The sequence below is a fragment of the Gracilinanus agilis genome, chromosome 2 (assembly GCF_016433145.1).
Source record: "Gracilinanus agilis isolate LMUSP501 chromosome 2, AgileGrace, whole genome shotgun sequence".
Lineage (NCBI taxonomy): Eukaryota > Metazoa > Chordata > Mammalia > Didelphimorphia > Didelphidae > Gracilinanus > Gracilinanus agilis.
In genome coordinates, this window is record NC_058131.1 from 425,971,428 (window position 1) to 425,989,559 (window position 18,132).

An 18,132-nucleotide genomic window follows, 5' to 3' on the forward strand; every position below is an offset into this window, starting at 1 on the left:
TCTTTCCTCATCTTCTCTTATCCATCCCAATAATATCTCTCACATATATTTTTTCTTATTCTTCCCACAAGGTCTTTCACCTACCTAATTTGAATAGTCTCCCAACAAGTTTTACTGCCTTCAATCTCTCTTTCCCCTGTCAATCCATCCAACAGATTTTTCCACTCCTCACTCTCACTCATTCAACATCACAAATCAGTGGCCAAATCTTATCATTTCTATCTCCACAACATCTCATGTGTCCATCACATAATAATAATAACACACCTTTGGGTCAGGTTGTTCTCTTCCATCATCTGGACCATAGAAATAATATCCAAATTTAGTCTCCTTACTTTAAGTCTTTCTCCACACCAATCTGTCCTCCATATGTTTACCAGTATTTTTCCTAAATCACAGGCCTCACTTGGACCCTCCTTTTCTAAAGTTCTAGTGGCTCTTTATCACCTTTAGAAATAAATATAAATGCCTGTTTATCTTTTTAAATCCCTTTCCAACCTAGCCCCACACATACCCTTCCAGCCATATACGATAATATTTCCTGTCACATGTTCTATGATCCAACCAAACTGAGCTTCTTAGTGTTCCTCATATACAACACCCCATCTCCCATCTGTATGTTGCCCAGGAAAAACAAGAATCCAGGCACAGATTGTGAAATATGAACTGTGTCAAGTGCTTGAAACTGCAAAATAGGACTAGTCTCTGTGAGAAAGAGGCTAGTCAGGAAAAGCTTTGTAGCACCAAAACTCATTCTCTTTCTTTCAAGCCGTAAGTCTTCTTAGTATTTTTTTTAAATCTCTTCCCCTCCTCCCCCCATGGTTACATGATTCATGTTCTTTCCCTCTCCCCCACACTCCTATCCTCCCCATAGCTGATGCACAATTCCACTGGGTTTTACATGTATCATTGACCAAGACCTATTTCCATATTATTGATAGTTGCACTAGGGTGATCGTTTAGCGTCTACATACAAGCCTTAAGTCTTCATCTTCACTAAGCATTAATTTTCTTAGTGTCCCTCCTTCATTGAGGAATATGACATCTTGCTAGTTTTTTCTCTCTTTCTCTTCCAACACTGTCTTAGGAATATTCTCATATTCAGAGGTTTCTTTCTCTTCCAACACTGTCTTAGGAATATTCTCATATTCAGAGGTTTAAAAACACGTGTCAAAATAGTGCAGGTTAACAGGCCATTTATTCTAATAAATTTTACAGTAAAAGAAGCTGAACCCCAGAGATGTTTAGTCTGCAGAACAGTTTGCTTACATAAAGTGAGAAATGTCTGTAGTTCATGTACAGGTAAAAATATAAATCTCTAAAGAATTATTGAAAAGAGCAGACAAAATTAGAGAAATGTGTATTTTCTGAAGAAAGTGGGAATCGGATCTGTAAGATAACACTTACTGGTCCAATGCCTTGTAATAAATGTCAAGGTCCTTGTTCACAAGTTCTGTTGTTCTCATCACAATCATCATTTCTCTGTACTTTTCCTCAGCTTCAGAAAACTGAGGATCTCGCAGTTCTCTCTTAAAATGAATAATTTCTTCCTCATAACCTTTTTGTCTTCCTAATGCCAAACTGTGATTTCTTTTCAGTGTTTCTATTTTTTCTTCTAATGTCTGATATTCACTGTAGAGGAAAAAAAATGAAAAACCGCATTAAAGACTTCTGTATGATTTGCAAAAACCTCAAGTGAAAAACCAGCTAATAGTTTAATTTGATAAAAACTTAGTAAGCCTCTCCTTTATGAAAAGCACTGCAGGGCTAGAACATATAAAGAGGAAACAAAATTGTCTCTGATATAGAGGAGCAGACATTTCACTTGGGGGCAGGGGGTGGGGGGAGTACATTACTACATTACAAAAAAAGCACTCCAAGGTACTCTCTAAAGCAGTGATGGGCAAACTTTTTAAAGAGGGGGCCCAAGGAAAGGAAATGCTCATCTGTCAGTCTGTTTCTAAGGCAACTCTTTCAAAGTTTCACTGTACTGTATCCTACTCATTGTATTCATCAGATTAGGAATAATGTCATGCTGCTGGATAGAACATTTCAGGGGGGCACATCTGGCCTGCAGGCCGTAGTTTGCCCATCACTGCTCTAAAGTAAAAATCCATATTTTAAAAAACATCAATATTTTTATGTTAATTGCTATGAATCATGGAAAAAATACCACAATCCTCAAAAAAAATAAAAATTTCAGTTTAGCCAAAGGTGAACAGAAAGAATCAATAACTTACTGACAAGTGTCATAAAATCTCTCATTTAAGATGTATATGCCAGGTTGAGGAATGAGGGATACATATATAACCTTATTTGATCTTTACAACCTATTTTAAAGGCTAAGAATCACTTATTAAACACTAATAAATGACAACCTCTCTCTTAGTTTCCTCTATCTCTAAAATGGAGCTAAAAGCACCTATTCCATAGGGTCACATGTTTATATAGCACTTTGCAAAATGAAAAATGACATATCAAGTTAACTATTAAGTGACATAGCTAGTGACTGTGGCAGGTTTTGAATTCTGGTACTCCTAACTCTAAGTCCAGCACTTTATTTTGTAAGCCATGGAAATCAATAAAATAAAAAGCCCACTTGAGGATCTGAATGTTTTACTTTTAATATTATATAGAAAGAATGAAATCTATTTACTTTTCTATAAATAATTCTATTTAAATGGTTCTGTGAACTTGTCAGCATGAGTACTCCCTCCACTGGTATAGTCTACCAAGGCTTTCCATTTTGTGTTACTCTTGTCAATGTTTTTTCCCATAATTCTCTTGGAACCTGTCCAAATACTAAAGGCATATCTTTGGGCTGTCTATCACTTGATCTTGTTGCACAACAGGCCCACCTATTTTTTTATATGTCCCTGATGATGAATACTAGCTGTTTGATAGAATGTAAGTTCCTTGAGGACACAGATGGCTTCATTCTTATCTCTGAACACAGTACCAAAGCATAGTAAGCACTTAACAAATGCTTATTGGTATCTTTTTGGCATCTCTTAACAATGTACAAGTCATTGTAGGAAATATTTTGTGGCCCACTTCTGCCTATCAAGTGTCTTTCACATTACCCATTTACATTACTATTACATGCAATTCTGATTCTTCGGATATCATTGTGTTCATGATTCACAAGGTTATAGCATCACCATAATGATGCACAAAAGATAGGTTTTTGTGGCAGAGAAAGGAATAAGATCACTGCACGGTTTTCCAAATACAATATAGTAGGACCTTTTCTCCCCCCACCCCCACCCCCACCCCCGCACCCCCTACCCAAATTCCAGACCTGGCTTTATATTCATTTGCAGCACCACTTAATACCTGCATACTGTAATGGGAAAAGGATAGAGATAGGATAAGATTTAATAGAAGTGGAAGGCTGTCTTTAAGGCACATACTAAGAAATCAAGGGAAAGGATTTTAGCAGGCAGAAGACAGAGGAAGAACAGTTTGGAAGTGACAACTGCTAAAGAGTAGTGACTTCCTGTTGGAAGTTGAGAGTTTCCTGTCCGAGAATGGTGGAGGAAAGGGAGGCTTTTCAGAGCTCATCTACCTCAACCTGACTGTGGAGAAGGAGTATACCCCTAATTCATCTTTGGAAGTACTCTGTTTGATTTGGAAAGATCTAGAAAAAGATCTGACCACAACTGCTGTGATTTTCAGAAGGTGTTATAAAAAAATCTTGTCAGATCAGCTTTGAGGTTTTACCTCAGAGGTCAGACCCCCTCAGGTGAACTTAGCCATTAGAGCTCATTCATAACGGTTTTTGGAGACAGCTTTTGGGAAATAAATTTAACCAACTAATGAGGGTCAGAGGTAGGTAGCTTAGTCAGTTTTGGGGGAACACCTAGATAGAAAAAGGGAGCTGATAAGTTAGCCAGAAGACCAGAAGGCTCCCTCTTGCGTGGGACATAGAGGACTTTGGGAAACTAGCTAGATCCCTTAGCATTAGGGACCCCTCATTCTGATCCTCAGTTTGTATCCCCTCTCAAAATAAAAGATACTGTTTTTTTTATATCAATCGTCTCCAAGGTGTTTGCACAGTGAGAGAAAGTGATTCTGTTTCACTCTCATTAATTAGAGGTTAGAATACCTGGTTGAGTATTCAAGGGGATCCCTAAGTGGATCTACCACTATCACATCTGGCTCTCTCCCATATACTCTTTTTTTTTAATACGAAGAGACAAATAAGCTCTCTATCTAACTGTATAGCATAATCTGGGTGACATACTCTTGGCTTTTTGGGGAAAGGGGAGGGGGAATATTTAAGCTGATCCCGTTCAAGTAAATATGGATGATCTCAATGAAGAGGCCCAGTCATGTTTCTGGGCATAAAGTAGTCAGCACAATGCTATTCATGAACAGGAATATATAGAAAACCTTGCTATGAGAAAAAATCCTTTTGTCTGGCATCTTCCATGACATTGGTGAGCATGCTTCCTTGTTTCATGCTTTGCTGACACTCAATAAATTAATATTTATTCCATGGTTAAATTACTGATTTAAATGTATGCACAGGAGACACAATGTGTCTGAGGAGAATCTTTATGGTTATATTCTGTACAAAGTAGTCAAATACTTTGGGGGTGGGGGGACAACAAATAACAAGAACACCATAACTTTATAATCTCTACATCTTAGTCATATGGCTGTGAAGATGCTGCCTGCTATAAAAACACCATTTACAAAAGCTTGTTCCTTCTCATGTTTCACAGAATATTCCTTCAATTCAAACTTTTAACCATTTTCATGAATTTTTAAAGAGATGAATGTATGAATTCGTAGTTGTCTTCTCTCAGCTTTTTTTCCCCTTCAAGAATACGGTCTAGGGGGCAGCTGGGTAGCTCAGTGGATTGAGAGCCAGGCCTAGAGACGGGAGGTCCTAGATTCAAATCCGGCCTCAGACACTTCCCAGCTGTGTGACCCTGGGCAAGTCACTTGACCCCCATTGCCTACCCTTACCACTCTTCCACCTATAAGTCAATACACAGAAGTTAAGGGTTTAAAAAAAAAAAAAAGAGTACGGTCTAGAAGGGGCAGCTGGGTGGCTCAGAGGATTGAGAGCCAGGTCTAGAGACAGGAGGTCCTGGGTTCGAATCTGGCCTCAGACACTTCCTAGCTCTGTGACCCTAGACAAGTTACTTAACCCCTACTGCCTAGCTCTTACCACTCTTCTGCCTTGAAATCAATACCCAGTGTTGATTCTAAGACAGAAGTTAAGGGTTAAAAAAAAAAAAAAGACTACTATCTACATTCTTTTCCATTCTTTTGGTATCTTCTCTCCTTTAAAATATCTTGAATATAAGCACATGAGAAAGTGTTCTAAATCTCTAATAATTAGAGAAATGCAAATCAAAACAACTCTGAGGTACCACCTCACACCTAGCAGATTGGCTAAAATGAAAGAAGGGGAGAGTAATGAATATTGGAGGGGATGTGGCAAAATTGGGACATTAATGCATTGCTGGTGGAGTTGTGAACTGATCCAACCATCCTGGATGGCAATTTGGAACTATGCTCAAAGGGCTTTAAAAGACTATCTACTATTTGATCCAGCCATAGCACTGCTTGGATTATACCCCAAAGAGATAATAAGAAAAAAGACTTGTACAAAACTATTTATAGCAGTGCCCTTTGTGGTGGCAAAAAATTGGAAAATGAGAGAATGTCCTTCAATTGGGGAATGGCTGAACAAATTGTGGTATCTGTTGGTGATAGAATACTATTGTGCTCAAAGGAATAAAGGACTGGAGGAATTCCATGTGAACTGGAATGACCTCCAGGAATTGATGCAGAGTGAAAGGAGCAGATTCAGGAGAACATTGTACAAGGAGACTGATACACTGTGGTACAATCGAACATAACGGACTTCTCTACTAGCAGCAATGCAAGGATCCAGAGCAAGACTTATGAGAAAGAAAACTAGCCACATTCAGAGGAAGAACTGTGGGAGGAGAAACACAGAAGAAAAACAACTGCTTGAACACATGGGCTGATGGGGATATTATTGGGGATGTAGACTCTAAGTCTAAATGATAACTCTAGTCCAACTATCAATAATATGGAATGAGGTCTTGATCAACGATACATGTAAAGCCCAATGGAATTGTGTGTCAGCTAAGGGGGGTTAGGGGAAGAGGGAAAGAACATGAAATATGTAACTATGGGGAAATATTCAAAAGAAAAATTAAAAAAATAAAAATATTGAAAGGAAAAAATATCTTGACTATCAACTCAGGAATGCTTTAAAAATTATGTTCCTTTCAGTATAAATTTTTTTGGAATGTCTTTGGAAAGTCCAGCACCTTCTGACTTGATCTTAAGTGCTCTTGCCACTTTCTTCCCAGAGGAGCAATGGATCCTGAGACAAAGACAGACTGCAATGGAAATGCTGGAAGTGGTCTTCTTTGTTCTCTTTCCAGTTTCATGTACAAATGTTATTGGGATGATCTGACCTGGCTCAGAAAAGCATCATGATAAGAGTAGAGAGGGCCCTGGACTTGGGAGTCCAGACACTGATTAGGAATCTTGCTTCCAGACATGTAGTAACTGCATGCTAATTGGTAAATCTCATAGAAGCTGACAGTCCCTTTCCCATTCCTCAGGAGCACTAAGACTCTTTCTCATCTCTTGTTTCTAAATCCAGATTATTCCTCCAGGCTCAGCCCAAGCACCATCTCTTATTCTAAGGTTTTCCTGATGCCTCAAATATTAGGGCTCTCATTCTTGTCAACTTCCAACGTATATGCTTATCTATGTACAGGTTACATTTTCTTGGTAGAATATTACTTCCCTGAGGGTAAAAACAGTTTCATTTTTCTCTTTATCTCTAGGGATTAGTACCTACTCATGAAGATTTGTATCTCATCTGTAATGTATAATCTTAGAGAACTGCATGGGAGAAGGGTGGTGGGAGTAGCTGTGCAACACTGGGAGACAAGGGATTCACCTATAGTCATATAGCCAAAGTCAGAGCTTGGACTTAAATTTAGGCCTGCCTGACTCAAGGCTTCAGTCACTACGCCACACTGCCTTTCTCTTAAAAAATGTTTGTTAATTGAAATGGAATATTTGAGGCAGCTCCGCAGTTATGGATAAAGAACCAGGCCTGGAGACGGGAGGTCTTGGGCTCACATCTGACCCCAAATATTCCCTAGATTTGTGACCTTAGGCAAGTCACAACTCCCATTGCCTAGCCTTAACAGCTCTTCTGCCTTAGAACCATTTGGTTCTAAGGAGAAGGTACAGGTATTAAAATTTTTTTTTAATATGTGTTCTTCAAATTCTAATTTATTTAGGTTTTCCTTTAAAATATATTTTAAACCCAGCACATTCTTTATGTAGAGAATGTATTGTTCCACCAATTTGAAGTCTTTCTTTGTCTGCTTGCAGAGATCTTTTCAATGTGGAGCTCTTATAATTAAACTGAGTTTCCTTCATAGTTTTTTCTTTGCTCTGTTCCTTTGGTAGTATTTCTTAAGCAAGAGGCTGGGGGCTAACTCACCTTGACCTTCCTAGAAATTTTTTTTTTAAATAATGTATACTCTTCTATCAACTCAAAAATTCTCTAAAACTCTTCTATTTAAAATGCATCAAATTTATAGTGTTTATCTTAAGTTCTTTAAATTCTTTTCACTAATAAAAATTTTAAACAAATAAAGAATAAACTTCCCAAAAGCACCTACTTTTTCAGCTGTAAAACCTGCATTTGTCCCATCTCCTTTAAGTGTTTCTTTCTTTCTTCTTCAACTTCTTTCAGTTCCTCATTTCTCTTCCTCAGAGTAAGGTTATCTTGTAGCCACCTTTCCTGTACCTAAAGAGACAGATAATAAATCAGAGTCTATACAGGTTATTTCTGAGAGAAAAATACAAATTTTCCCTTTAAAACTACATTACATGTCAACATGGAATCTAGAAGCCCCCAAACTTGTAGCCTAGAAAGATTTGATGAAACCCAGTTTACTTAGCTTAAAGGTGACAGCTTCAGGCTTGACCCCATCACGTAAGAGTTCCTCCCTGAGGAAAGGCCAAGCCCAAGCCAAGTGATTCTTTAGCACAAAAGGCAGTGTCCCAAGTTCCATCCTTGGAAGGAGGGTGTGATATACTGGGAGAGGCTTCTGGAGACAAGAAGAGTAACTTGGCTTGGGCTTGGTCTTTCCTCAGGGAGGAACTCTCATGTGACCGAGTCAAGCCTGAGGCTGTCACCTTTAAGCTAAGTAAACTGAGGTTCAAGTTTGGGGGTTTCTAGATTCCACGTCGACACACACAATAATAGACTAGCAAATGAAACACAGATGGCAAAGTGTGTGATCTGGAGTCAAGAGGACCTTGATTTAAGTCCCAGTTCTGTCACCTCATGTGAACCAAGACATATGTCTGGGCCTCAGTTTCATCTATAAAAGGAGGTTAGTTCTTTCTAGTTCCAAATCTATGAAAATAAAGTTGACAATATCCCAATGATAGAGAACCTATACTTCTTGATTTATTTTAATCTGGTCACTCAATAAATAAGCTTTTGCTGATTTCATGGCAGTGATAACATAAAACAGGTTTTTTTTATAAGCCTTTAGTGGCAATATTCTAACAAGCCACAAGATGGCAATACTACTATTTAGGATCATAGGCTCTTCTAATATTTGACAGTGACAGATTAGATGACTAACCTCTCCTGGATTCTTTCTCTTCCCTGGGTTATGAAATAGCTCTGTCCTGTGCCTTTTTCTCCCTGTCTGAGCACACTTTTTCTTTTTTTTTTTTAAACATTTATTAATATATTTTTTTAAAAGTTAACATGGTTACATAATTCATGCACTTACTTTCCCCTTCACCCCCCTGAACTCCTCAAAGGGCTACAAAAAAATGCCTGCCTTTTGATCCAGCCATACCATTGTTGGGTTTGTACCCCAAAGAGATCATAGATAAACAGACTTGTACGAAAATATTTATAGCCGCGCTTTTTGTGGTGGCAAAAAACTGGAAAATGAAGATATGCCCTTCAATTGGGGATGTGTATTTCCACTGGTTTTAGCATGTGTCATTGATCAAGACCTATTTCCAAATTGTTGTTAGTTGCATTGGTGTGGTAGTTTCAAGTCTATATCCCCAATCATGTCTGCATCAACCCATGTGTTCAAGCAGTTGTTTTTCTTCTGTTTCCACTCCTGTAGTTCTTCCTCTGAATGTGGGTAGCGTTCTTTTCCATAAATCCCTCAGAATTGTCCTGGGTCATTACATTGCTGCCAGTACAGAAGTCCATTACATTCGATTTTACCATAGTATATCAGTCACTGTGTACAATGTTCTTCTGGCTCTGCTCCTTTCACTCTGCATCAGTTCCTGGAGGTCTTTCCAGTTCACATGGAATTCCTCCAGTTTATTATTCCTTTGAGCACAATAGTATTCCATCACCAGCATATACCACAATTTGTTCAGCCATTCCCCAATTGAAGGGCATATCTTCATTTTCCAGTTTTTTGCTCCTGAGCTTCAGTCTAACATCAATTGCCTCTAGCACATTTCAAACAAGACACTACATAGATATCTAAAACTCAGCATGTCAAAACAGAATTTATTCTTTCCCCATAAATCCAATCTCTTCCAAACTTCCATAGGTCTGCTGAAGAGATCATGGGTTCATTTTTTAAATTCCTCATTCTCCCTCACCCTGTATATCCTATCAATTATCAGATCCTTTGCTCTTTCCATTGTATAGCTTCTCTGTGAAAATTGGTATCAGGGGTTGGGGGAGCAGGAAGAGAGGAACAAACAAGAAAAAAAAAAAGATGAGTCCCTGTCCTACAGCATGAGAAAATGTACCAAAAACTACTGTTTTGTCTTTTAATTAAATGCTATGTAAATGATGTTTCCTGTTTCTGTGTGCAACTGAGTGAATATATTTTTTCCATTCCTTTTCCCTATATGACCGTATTATAGAACTAAAACATCACATATTTGTTTGTTGAATAGATTTCCTGTTCTCTACTCTTGGTTTTTAAAAAGTCAATGAGGGTCAACTAGGTGGCTCAGTGGATAAAAAGCCAGGCCTAAGGACGGGATGTCTTGGGTTCAAATCATAATTCTTAGCTATGTGACCCTGGGCAAGTCACTTAACCTCAGTTGCCTAGCCCTTATCACTCTTTTGCTTTGGAACTGGCATTTAATAAGTATCAGTTATTGGTTTTATAAGGTAAAGGTTTAAAAAAAAGTCAATGAGTAAAATGTTTATATTTTCCCCTAAAATAAAGGTTTTATCCATATAAGAACTTTCTTGGAATACTCAGATTTAATATGTTCCTCTAATTTTATAGGAAATGTTCCTATGATGGTGAACCTATGGCATGCAAAGCCCTCTCTGTGGGCACAGGCCACCTCCCCCTTTTCCCCACCAACCTGCCAGGCATCAAAACTGACTGGGTTGTCTTCACCGTAGAAGTCTTCTTAAGAGACCAAAACCATTCGACAAACTATTTCTGCTTCTAGAAATATTAAGAAGTGTCCTAGATGCTATTCAATCACTGTATCCTCAGTTAATTTCTGGTGAATTTCTTGTGATTATAATTTTTCTTGGTAATGGGGCCCCTTCATCAAAGATCCATCACCAAAATAGGTATTTTCTCTCATGAAAATAAAATTAGGCAAAAACATGCTGAGCACTTACTTTTTTCCACTAATAATGTAAATTATTCATCCAAGTACTTTTTTACTGTGATAATTCATTCTTACAAAGATTGCTATAATGAAGCCCAGTGATTTTTCTCAGAAGCAAGGACAAAAAGCTGCATATGGCAACAGATTCCAGATCACATTTGCTACTTGTTCTTTAAGATATGATAAACCGACCTCATAAAATGTTAAAAGCTTTTTAGAGTAAAGGAATTATTTCATATTTTCCCAGAGTTATGGGAAGGAAAGAGAACAGGGTTCTAAGTACAAGCACTGTTACTAACCAATTTAATTTCTCAGGTTTTAATTTCCTCATCTGTAAAAGGGAAATTAACAACAAAAATAATAATAATGACAATAAAATAACATTTATATTGTGCTTTATGATTTGTGAAGCTCTTAACAAATATTATCTCATTTTATCTTCACAAAACCCTAGGAGGTAGGTGCAATTGTTTTCCTCATTTTACAGATGAGGTAACTAAGGCAGATAGAAGTTTAGTGACTCACCCAAGGTCATCAGCCTATTATTCAAGACCATATTTGAATTCAAATCTTCCTGCCTCTAGAGGTCTTCTAAGATCTCTTCTAGTTTCAAGAGTTGATGGTTCTAGCTGTCCAATTGTACCTTTGTATGTGAAATTCTACCCAATTTCACATAGGTATACATATGATTTAGTGACCAACTTACAAAAGGTCAATGATTTATAAATCTCATTGAGTTTCCTATTTAGGTATGTAATTTCTTTGAAAGTTACAAATGTTTTTATCCCTTTCATTGAAACCTATAAAATTAAGCATTTTGTTATGCAGTTGACTTGATTTTTGCAAATTCAGGTAAAATATTTTTTTTGAGCATTTAAAAATTACAGTAGGGATCCTCTATAAATTTGACATTTCACTCCTACTCACAGAAATCCCTGGACCCACAGCCAAAGGAAGTATAGACAAGCTTCCTGGGGACAGTTTTCATAGATAATCTTATTGGAGAAGCATTTCCAAAAGAAAGTATGGTTTTTTTCAACTTCTTAGTTGAAATTGTTATAGTGAAATCAGGGAAAACAAGAAGTACCAGGCAGAGGCAGAGAGAAAGGATTCCAGAACATTAAAACATGATAAAACAACAAATTCATGTTGGAAATAGCAGAAGTAAGAGACTAATGGTTATGAACTGAAACTATATTTGTACTAACAAAAGCAGAACTGCTTTTGCAATTTTATTTAAAGACAACTAGCTCTAGAGTCACTGGAATTGGGTTCAATCCCTGACTCTGTCACTCTCTATATAGTCTTGGGCAAGTCCCTTAACTTCCCTTGGTCTCAGTTTCCTCATCTATGAAATGAGGGATTGGACTAAATGGCTTCCAGTCCTAAGATCCTATACCCCAGGGATCAACATTTCGTTCCTGTGGAAAATATTAACTGTATTAAATAGCAACAGAAAAATGATTTGGCATAAACAAGTATTCATTTTTGTTATAGGGAAGTTATAGAGTAGACATAGATTTAAGTTAGGACAGAAAGCTGACAGCTAAAAAGCAAGCCTTGGCTGAGTGCATGGACATTCTAGGATGGAATGAAGCCAGAGGTTTGAAAAGGAGTGTGGACTTCTTGGCTGAGAAGGAAGGTGTATCTGTGGTCCAGCTTGCTGAGATTCAAGGAGCTGAAGTTTTGGAGTTTTAGCAGAAGATTAAAGAGACCATCACAATCAACTCAGAATGGGTAGAGATAAGGTTCACATATGCAGCTGGTGGGAAGCTGTCAGATAGCCTATTTTCCCTAGAGCTTCCTTTGGACATAATAGCTTTTTAAGGATTTGTTCCTGGTTCCTGATAACATCTTCGAGCAGCTTGTACCTGAGCAGTGAGAATCCCAAACGTCAGCCCTCTCCAACATAGTTAGAGCTATCTGCTAGTGTAGTAAGAAAAGCCAGCTGAACCTTTACATTCTAAGGCAGTTGGGCTGTTTCTTTAGTGCTAGAAATTCTCCATCCACCCACTTTTGTTCTTTACCAACATTGAAACTGTTTAAATATACTTTCTTTGTTTCCTTTACACCAACAAGGACCCACTATTGAATTACCTTAACATCACTGTTATACCTGGCTGTTTGGTGGACAGTTCAACTGTCAACTGTCATTCCCCATTCCTCATATCCCCTGTGTGGTTATTCAGTGTTATCTTGTCAGTCCTTTCCCTTGTGGGGTGTGGGAGTGTCCCCAGTTTGTTTTAATCCCCAATTGGCACCCATATGTCCATCTAGTCCCCTTCTCCACATATTTTACATCTTTTACTTTGCAGCAACTTTTAAGGATATATTTAATTTATAAAGCTAGTTCAAACTTTATGATCATTTACATCATAACATGGCATATGCATTACCCACCTTTTGCATATCGATGTCTTGTCTCATTGTTCCCATTTCCTTACTTATCTTGTCTCTTTGTTTTTCACATTCATTTAGCTGACTTATTACATTATTAAGTTCAGCTTCTTTTTGCTACCAAAAAAGAAAAAATGTGTAAGAATATGGAAAATGTTCATGAGCTTTAATCATATTCATTATTTTTAAGCTTTAAGTTACCGTTTTGTAGCTGTCTTTCCCATCTTGAATATAGTTCTCAATGTCCTTCATATAGCTAGAGATATTTTTAACCTTCTCTTTGATATCATTTAACTGTGGAAAGACATTAATTCATTAGTTTGAACCATTTCTTAGTATCACACATAGATATGTGCAAAGCATTAAAAAAAAGATTCCCCCCCCCCCAAAAAAAGCTTAACAGCATGTCTGGGTACATAGAACACTAAACTGTGGCCTAGCTAGGACTAGAAGTTGTCTCAACCTGCCATATATGCTTTGCATTGGTTATGTTCCCCAACTCTTTACCTCATAAAATGGAGAAATTCAATCAGATGATCGGAAACTCTGTCAACTCTAACATTCTATTAATTCCATACATTGCAAGATCTAATACTATGAGATATGGTTAAACTTGCCATTATAACTTTGATCCACTTAGGTGAACATTTTTATTCACTGTAAACATCATCTTTTCTCTGCTTTTTGGAACAATGCAATTCAAAATCATCCACCATCATTTTTAATAAGATTCTGTAAATAAGTTCAAAATATCCCAACTTGATATTGCCCTTGTCAACCATCTCTTTCCATTTCTAATTAAGTCAGATATTTGCACACTAGAAATTTTATAGGTTCTTTTAAATGTAAGCTCCTTTAAAACACCAGCAAACTGGGTGGATCCCTTGGAATGAACTTTTGGGATCATAAAGACAAGAACCATATAGGACAGGCAGGCAAGATGGGCGGCTGTCTGCATCAATGGAAGGAACTAAATCAAATAAATCAAAGATCCATTAGGGCAGTTAAAGCAAACCTTTTAGAGATCATGTGCCCAAACTGGACCCTCAAGCTGCCTGTGAGCCCCCCACATTACCCCAGACAGTGGAGGGAGAAAGGGCTCCACAATGGGCTGCTAGATAGAGGGGTGAGGTGTGTGAAAATTGTCCTCAAGCACTGTGGAGAAGGGAAAGGGAACAGCCCCCTCTAGCATGCCAGGACACTTGTGCCACACCTTTGCCAACATGATATTAGGGTATCTTGTGTAAACAAGACTATTTTGTGATATTATGAAAGATCCATTGTTTTGATAGTATGGCTACTCATTAGTCAACTTTTTGTAAAAGAGTCTAGCCTCCCCAACCTTCTTACTCAGACTGCTCTATAACACACTTCTGGCCTGTTTCTAGGCCTATGCTCAAAGGTCCTCCAGCTTGGTGAATTAGGCCCAACAGAAACAGTATTCTGCTGCAAACAAATTCTGCTGCAAAATAATCTAGAATCCAGGGCCACAAGAGTAGGACTTAAGAGAATTTAAGATTAAAAATAATTTAAACATGAATGTTTATTACTGAAAGCACTTCAGAGATAATCTACCTCAACACTGTCATTTGAAAGAGGAAGAAACTATGCATTAGTAAATGTTCTAAACTAAAATGCATTCACATGAAAAACATGCACAATCTTTCCATATGAAGCCTTACTTTTTCCTGTGCTGCACTGTTACTTGTATTCTTTTTGTTAATTAATTCTTCTTTTTCTTGCTGCAATTTTCCCAGGGTTGCTTCCAGTGGGCATAGTTGCTCTTTTGAATCCTAAAAGAAAAAAACATTTACATACACATCAAGAAAGAGTGGCTTCATATTGTTCCATGATCTTTACTATGAAATGTTTCAGAGATGATTCTTAGGGCTAATTTCATGAATATTTTATAAGTATGCCAGTTTGTGGGTCAAGTAGCAGCCTTTATTTGTCTATGCCTTGCTTTTATTACTCTATACCAGTGATGGGCAAACTTTTTAAAGAGGGGGCCAAAGGAAAGGAAATGCTCATCTGTTAGTCTGTTTCTAAGGCAACTGTTTTGAAATTTCATTGTATTGTATCCTACTCATTGTATTCGTCAGAATAGGAATAATGTTGTGCTGCCATATAGAACATTTCAGGGGGGCACATCTGGCCTGCAGGCCATAGTTTGCCCATCACTGCTCTATACATATCTAAAGACATTCAGTAATACATTTATCAGGACTTAATAAATATAACAACAAACAATCCAGATATTAAATCCAAAAGTTTAATTAAATTGGTTCCATCTAACTATGTGCCTTTAAAGGGCTTTAAAAAGAAAGCCATACTACTGCTGGGTTTGTACCCCAAAGAGATAATAGGGGAAAATACATGTATAAAAATATTAGAAAATAAAAAAATTGGAAAATGAGGGGATGGCCTTTAACTGTGGAATGGCTGAACAAATTGTGGTATCTGTTGGTGATGGAATACTATTGTGCTATAAGGAATAATGAACTGAAGGAATTCCATGTGAACTGGAACGACCTCCAGGAATTGATGCAGAGTGACAGGAGCAGAACCAGGAGAACATTGTACACAGAGACTGATACGCTGTGGTAAAATCGAATGTAATGGACTTCTGTACTGGCAGCAATGCAATGACCCAGGACAATTCTGAGGGACTTATGAGAAAAAAGCTATCTACATACAGAGAAAGAACTGTGGGAGTAGAAACACAGAAGAAAAACAACTGCTCAATCACATGGTTTCATGGGGATATAAACTCTAAATGATCAACCTAGTGCGAATATTAATAAAACGGAAATAGGTCTTGATCAATGACACATGTAAAACCAGTGGAATTGCTCGTTAGCTACAGGAGGGGGATAAGAGGGGAGGGAAAGAACATGTATCATGTAACCATGGCAAAATATTCTAAATTAATTAATTAAATAAACTTAATTAAAAAAAAAAAGAATGCCTACCCTTTGACTTAGCCATACCACTGCTTGTTTTGTACCCCAAAGGGAAAAGTGTACAAAAATATTTATAGCCGCACTCTTTGTGGTAGAAAAAAATTGGAAAATGACGGACGTGTCCATTAACTGGGGAATGGTTGATGGAATACTATTGTGCTAAAAGGAATAATGAACTGGAGGAATTCCATGTGAACTAGAATGACCTCCAGGAATTGATGCAGAATGAAAGGAGCAGAACGAGCAGAACATTATACACAAAGACAGATACACAGTGGCACAATTGCACATAGAGACTGATACACTGTGGTAAAATTGAATGTAATGGACTTTCTTACTAGTAGCAATGCAATGACCCAGGACAATTCAGAGGAACTTGTGAGAAAGAATGCTGTCCACACCAGAGAAAGAACTATGGAAACGGAAATGCATTAGAAAACTATGTGATCGATCACGTAGTGTGATAGGGATATGATTAGGGTTTTGATGCTAAAGGGTCGAGCTACTGCAGATACAAATAACATTGAAATAGCTTTTGAACAATGATACATGTATAAACCAATGGAACTGTTTGTTGGATTCAGGGGGGTGGGGGTAGGAAACAGTGAGGGGAGGGCAGATCATGAATCATTTAACCAAGGAAAAATATTCTAAATTTAAAAAAAATTAAAAATACATTTAAAAAAACTGGTTCCATCTGTCAAATTGTAACACAATCCCAGATGCTTGAGAGTTAGAAGCAACTTTAGTCTGAGGGTTCTTAATATAAAGTGCAAGATACTGATTCTATCATGCCCTCTCAAACCAAAATATAGTTATACCTTCTTACACATAATAGGCCTTTAAATATTGTCTTCCCTTAAGTAGACTTGTTAACTGAAGAGATAAGCCAAAAAAAAAAATCCAACAGAAATAATCCCCTATTAGTTTCCTAAGTGTTTTTACATATGTTGTATGTCAATTTATATAAACATTCTTACTTTTATTTCTCGATGTAAGGACTGAACTTCTGTAGACAATTCTACTGTCTGCTCCTCCAGTTGCTGTCGACGTTGCAGATTACTAGATATCTGAAGTTTTTCTGATTTAAGTTCATTTACTGTGCTTTTTAGGTGTTGGATTTGTTCTTGCTGGTCCTGTATAAGCTTACGATTCAACTCAATTTTACTGGAAACTACAAAGAAAACAAATGACATTGAAGATGAAAATATGGTATCACTCAACATTTACCACTGTAAATCAAGGAAAACTATTAGAAGTCCACTAATTAACCAGTCAAAAAGAATTTATTAAGCAATTGATATGTGCTAGCTACCAGAGGTACAATGGCAAAAATGAGATAAGTCTCTATCCTCCAGGAACTTACATTTGATTGGGGCAGCTTGGTAGCACAGTGGACAAGTTCTGGGCTTGCAATTAGGGAAACCTGAGTGCAAATCCAATGATGCTGGGGCAAGTCAATTAATTGCTCCTTGCCTCAGTTTCCTCAAGTATAAAAGGAAGATAATAATAGCACCTACCTCACAGTGTTGTAAGGATCAAGTGAAATCATATTATAAAGTATCTGGTACATAGTAGATGCTATATAAATATAAGCTATTACTGTTATGGGAGACATCGTGTTCACATGATGAAAGAAGTGAGTACATTTCAAGAAATATTGCTGTATGTGAGAAATATCAAGAAAACCAATTCTATGTTATAAAGCATATCTGAAATAGTCCAGGTGAGAAGTAATGAGGGGAAAATAAGGGTGATTATATGAGGGGATTGCAGTGGAGGTAAATTCAGCAAGACTCAATAAGTAACTGAATCTGTGGGATGAACATGAGTGAGAAGTCAAAGAAAACACCATTGCCTCTTTTCTCCTCTTTTACTCTAGTCTGAGAATAGATGGGCCTTTCTCCTTACAATTAATCCTTCTAACTTGTATCCTTAATAGCCTCCCTCTTGAATCTCTTCCAGCCTATCTCATCACACTGTTTCAGCTACTTTGTGGGCTAGTCATCTAAGTCACTTTCCCAACTATACTTTGTCCTTGGTACTTCTTTTCTTCTACCTTCCATAATAAGTTGTTTGGGGATATTATCTAATACTATGGTTCTAATTA

General features: G+C 37.4%; 1 protein-coding gene across 2 annotated transcripts in view; it reads right to left on the minus strand.

Moving 5' to 3' along the window:
- RAD50 (RAD50 double strand break repair protein) overlaps positions 1-18,132 on the minus strand; it is an 84,643-nt gene that overhangs the window by 18,820 nt on the left and 47,691 nt on the right. For both annotated transcript variants that reach the window (XM_044664664.1, XM_044664665.1), the window contains exons 17-22: positions 17,003-17,196; positions 14,742-14,852; positions 13,261-13,353; positions 13,063-13,176; positions 7,701-7,828; positions 1,408-1,632 (exon numbers count right to left, since the gene is read on the minus strand). In XM_044664664.1, the coding sequence (XP_044520599.1) occupies positions 1,408-1,632; positions 7,701-7,828; positions 13,063-13,176; positions 13,261-13,353; positions 14,742-14,852; positions 17,003-17,196 (865 nt within the window). The remainder of the gene's footprint in view (positions 1-1,407; positions 1,633-7,700; positions 7,829-13,062; positions 13,177-13,260; positions 13,354-14,741; positions 14,853-17,002; positions 17,197-18,132) is intronic.